Raw genomic sequence first — 4,072 nt, forward strand, 5'->3', positions numbered from 1 at the left:
CCGACGATGCGCAGCGCTGCGTGCGTCGCGTCCCGTCGACGTCGCGCGTCAGTGCCGCCACCTACGGTCCCCGTTGCGCGCGCCGACTGCGCCGCAGTGAATTCACCCGTGGCGGGAAATACGAATGCGCGACGTGCGAGATCGATCGGTTTCCAACGATATTCGGTCCTGTTGAAACACTTGGATCTTGTAAAATATAATAGAAATTACGACGCACTTGTCTTCTACATTAAGATTAATTCGTTTAAACATTCACTTCAGTAACAAATTATAAAAATTGTGTAGAGGAGAATCCCCTATTATGGGATATGCTCCTAATATGAGATAATGGGGTTTCTGCTAAACTAGTGAGCACCATCTGTTAGTTCCACCATGAACTTATTGCTCTTGGTGTAAAATGTATTTAGTGAAAAATTCATTGTTCGTTATTGCGTTTAGCCTTTGCAAGAAAAGGTTTGTGAAATTGTGAACGTGTCAAAGGAACTTGAGATAAGTCTTTAAACCTTGTTTATTATGTAATAAAGAAATGGTTGGCAATAAATTCAGTATGCAATGATAGAGTAGAATCGTAGTAACAGGAAAATACGCAATTTGTTGAATTGCTTAATTGTAGAGGTTAGATTTCGTGATCGCGGAACCGCTGGGCGCGTGGCTCGTATAATGAGATATTCAGGGTACTCTTAATATGAGATAATTGTTGCTCGAATATGAAGATTATGTAGTGTAATAAAAGGAAAGAAAATACTACTTAAGGTTAAAGAAAAGTTAATACGAATTTATATTACGAATTTTTGTGTATTTAATTTTTATAGAATCTGACTATGGAGGTTAGAGATACGAGGAAGCGTCGACAGTGGAATCGTGAAGATTTGGCGAAGGCTGTGGAAGTATTTTTATAAAACTATCTAATAAAGTTTTTTAATTGCAATACTGATGTATTTTGCACTTTTAACACCGATTTCTCGAGGTATCTTATATTAGGAGCACACTTTCTCGATCCTGCGTAAAGCTCTTTTTTCAAATTTTTTTAATTTTCAAAAAAAGAAATATTTAAATTAGATTTTTCATTTCACCAACCTAAAGCTTATTAAATTCTCTTCAAGAACGTATTACATTTTTAAATTCTGCCCATAGAGTTCCTTACATTCGGCAAAATCGATATGGTATCTCATAATCGGGGACTTTCCTCTATATATAATATTTATAAAGTTACATAGAAAGAAATTTAAGAATGAACAAAATGGCTTTTTTACCATTTTTGTTAGAATATCGGAAGTGCAGTTTTATCAGTTTTCAATTCTTCTTGCTTGGTTTAGTTATCGTACTTGCGGTTCAGAAATTCAATCTTCTTACGTTACGCATTTAGTAACGATTATCCCGCACCAACCAACTTACCCCCTTCTCCTGCCTCAAATGCATATTGCGCATTACTAATTGCTCCGTATACTCATGTTACTCGCGCGAATGAATCTAACTGATGCTCAACGTAAATTCGATTACCAACCTCGTTCTCTCTGGTAATTCAACTTTCTTCCGGACTTGAAGGACGATCGGTTAAATGGGACGTTTGCCAAAGGCATAAAAGTAAATGTTATTGAATCCAACTTAATAATGAAAATGAAAAGAAATCGAGGAATACGAGATGATGCATATAATTTCAGAATGGAATAAACAATATTTTTTATCGATATAACGTACGTGTATTTTGTTTTTAGAATGTAAATGCGAGAGTCCTTCAAGAGTTTAAATAAAATTTTTCTTAGATCAGTTAGAAAAAGAATAAACTATATAAACCGAAATTATTTTATTTTAAACAAATTTTATTATTGCAGCGTACGCGCGCGCGCAAACAACAATGATTTCATGCGGAAAGATTTTTCATTTTATGTAGAAACGATTTCGTGTTCTTGTTTCTTCAAAAAAAAAACATCGCTTCTACTGCTGCTGCAAACGTTTTCATTTCAAGCGGAATTGCTTTTGCCTTTGCTTCAGATAAAACGATTTTCGATTACGATTAAGTCTGCAATTTAATTTTTATCTTGTGTATGTGTGTGCTTAAAAGCCTTTTTTTGTACACACATTTCGCGCGCATAAATATGTAGACTCCGAAGAGATCCGGCATCTCTTTCCTTTGCAGGTCTAACTGTGGCAAGCAGCTGAATCTTTCACGCGATACTAATTGTAAATGCAAGCTTCTCCTTACTGATGCACGTGAAAGCACGCTACAAAAACATGAAAAACAATGACGTATAATAAGTAAGGTGCGCAACTGGGAATTTAATTATCATTTTGGTCGATGAGGAAATTGTCATTACCGTAATTTAGTTTATGACGGACACAGAACCTTAATGGTAATAGGACCTTACTAAAAAAATTACGCGACAGTAATTACTATTACTTTGACATCATTAAAAAAGAGCGGGCTTATTGAGAAAGTTAAGAACTCCCTTTTTCGCTCGATCGTTACGATATTATGTATGTTTCCACTTTTCCATGCTCACAGTGCTCGATAAGAAGAAAAAGAAATTGATCGAAATTATAAGCATGTGCTAAAAATGTTGATATAAATATAATGTGCACATTTCTCTTCAAAAACAAATAATGGCAAATGGAATAGTGTTCAGCTTGAAAAATATTATACTGCTGCTAATGATTTGGGTCCATTACAGCATAATCTTTCTGTGGCGACCGTGCGCCTGGCGAACAGCAGCCCGGCCACCACATTACGCGCCGCGAGCGCGGGCCTTATCATCCCCATATAATGTCTCGCCGCCGCATGTTGCATCCGATAAGACGTCTCTCGCGAGCAATGCCTTCGCGCGGAGAGATATAAAAGGCCTAGCAACGAGGACGTTGAAGCGCAAATTCAACAGAAGGAAAGCATCAAGCCAACATTTGTCGCGGTTCACGCTTGCAGCGGGAATAAGGCCCACGGTCGCCAGACTTCCGTTCTTGCAGAATGGTCCTGATTTGCACAAAGAAGTAAATACATCGAAACAAGCTGTTTATTTGCATTCTTTAGCAAAAGGAATAACTGCGAAGGTAACGGTTCTAGCGTTATTAGCGGCATCCTTCTATTAATTGATTAAAGCTCAAGGCATGGCAGCGCTCTAATGAAGGCCGTTGAGAATGCATTTTGCACCGGCAAAGCTCTTTTGCAAATGTTTACATTATCGACAGAACGGTGCCAGGTAAGCGACATGAATAATTTATTTTATAACCAACGGGCGATTCAAAGCAAGACTTGTAAATGCAAATGCCTCATAAAAGGAAGACGAAGCTTAAATGGCATTGAGGCAAGCGAGATTGATCGTAAAAACTAAATCGATAGATTGTTCTACGTTGGATTATCCCATGCCAAGTTGGTCTCTTCTCTCGCATCGATTCAAAGGAACGGACCAAATTGAATATCGGCTGTGCAGGGGACTATGAAGCGATTCTTACTTAATTCGAAGCCTTTTTCAATCTAAATATTAATTGATAACATACTCAATAGTTATTGTTGTACTTGTTGTTTTATTTCGCCCCCTTCTTTTGCTCAAGGTCTAAATCAATTGCGATGCATCACAAAATTCGAGATCTTCTTCTTAAATATATGTTAAATTACGCAATTTAAACAAAATAACGTATTCTTGACAGAATTATACCTTATGACTTAAGAACATTGTTTTCTCGTATTTTTATGTTTCTTTTCTTTCTTATTTTCCTTCTCTTCTTCCTCAATTTCTCGCAAATATTATCTGAACATATAATGCAATTAAATATTTTTAACAAATACAAATATATATTATGATTAAAAAACCCTTGACAACATTATACGCTTTTATTTTATGACAGAAGAATCATCGAGCATCAAATATTTAACAGAGTTCTCAATAATCAAAAGCGAAGACGAAAATGTTCCAAGTTTTATTCAAGGAACTCACCATTAAATGTTTAAAGCGCCTATCTAAGATAGTCTTGAACAGAACCTACTTAAAATGTAAACTAGATTTTGAATCTGGACGCACGGAATCGCACGTCTACGTCGAAGGAAGATTAATTCCATCAATTCAAACTCGGTTCAAGTTTC

At 36.5% G+C, this 4,072-nt stretch overlaps 1 protein-coding gene across 1 annotated transcript; it reads left to right on the forward strand.

Moving 5' to 3' along the window:
- Positions 1–1,810: 1,810 nt before the first annotated feature.
- Positions 1,811–3,752, forward strand: LOC105285906. The gene is made up of 2 exons (XM_011350454.2): positions 1,811–2,982; positions 3,056–3,752. The coding sequence occupies exons 1-2, from the start codon at positions 2,602–2,604 to the stop codon at positions 3,062–3,064; spliced, it is 390 nt and encodes a 129-aa protein (XP_011348756.1). The 5' UTR covers positions 1,811–2,601; the 3' UTR covers positions 3,065–3,752.
- The last annotated feature ends 320 nt before the right edge of the window (positions 3,753–4,072 follow it).

Source organism: Ooceraea biroi, chromosome 6, assembly GCF_003672135.1.
Source record: "Ooceraea biroi isolate clonal line C1 chromosome 6, Obir_v5.4, whole genome shotgun sequence".
NCBI lineage: Eukaryota > Metazoa > Arthropoda > Insecta > Hymenoptera > Formicidae > Ooceraea > Ooceraea biroi.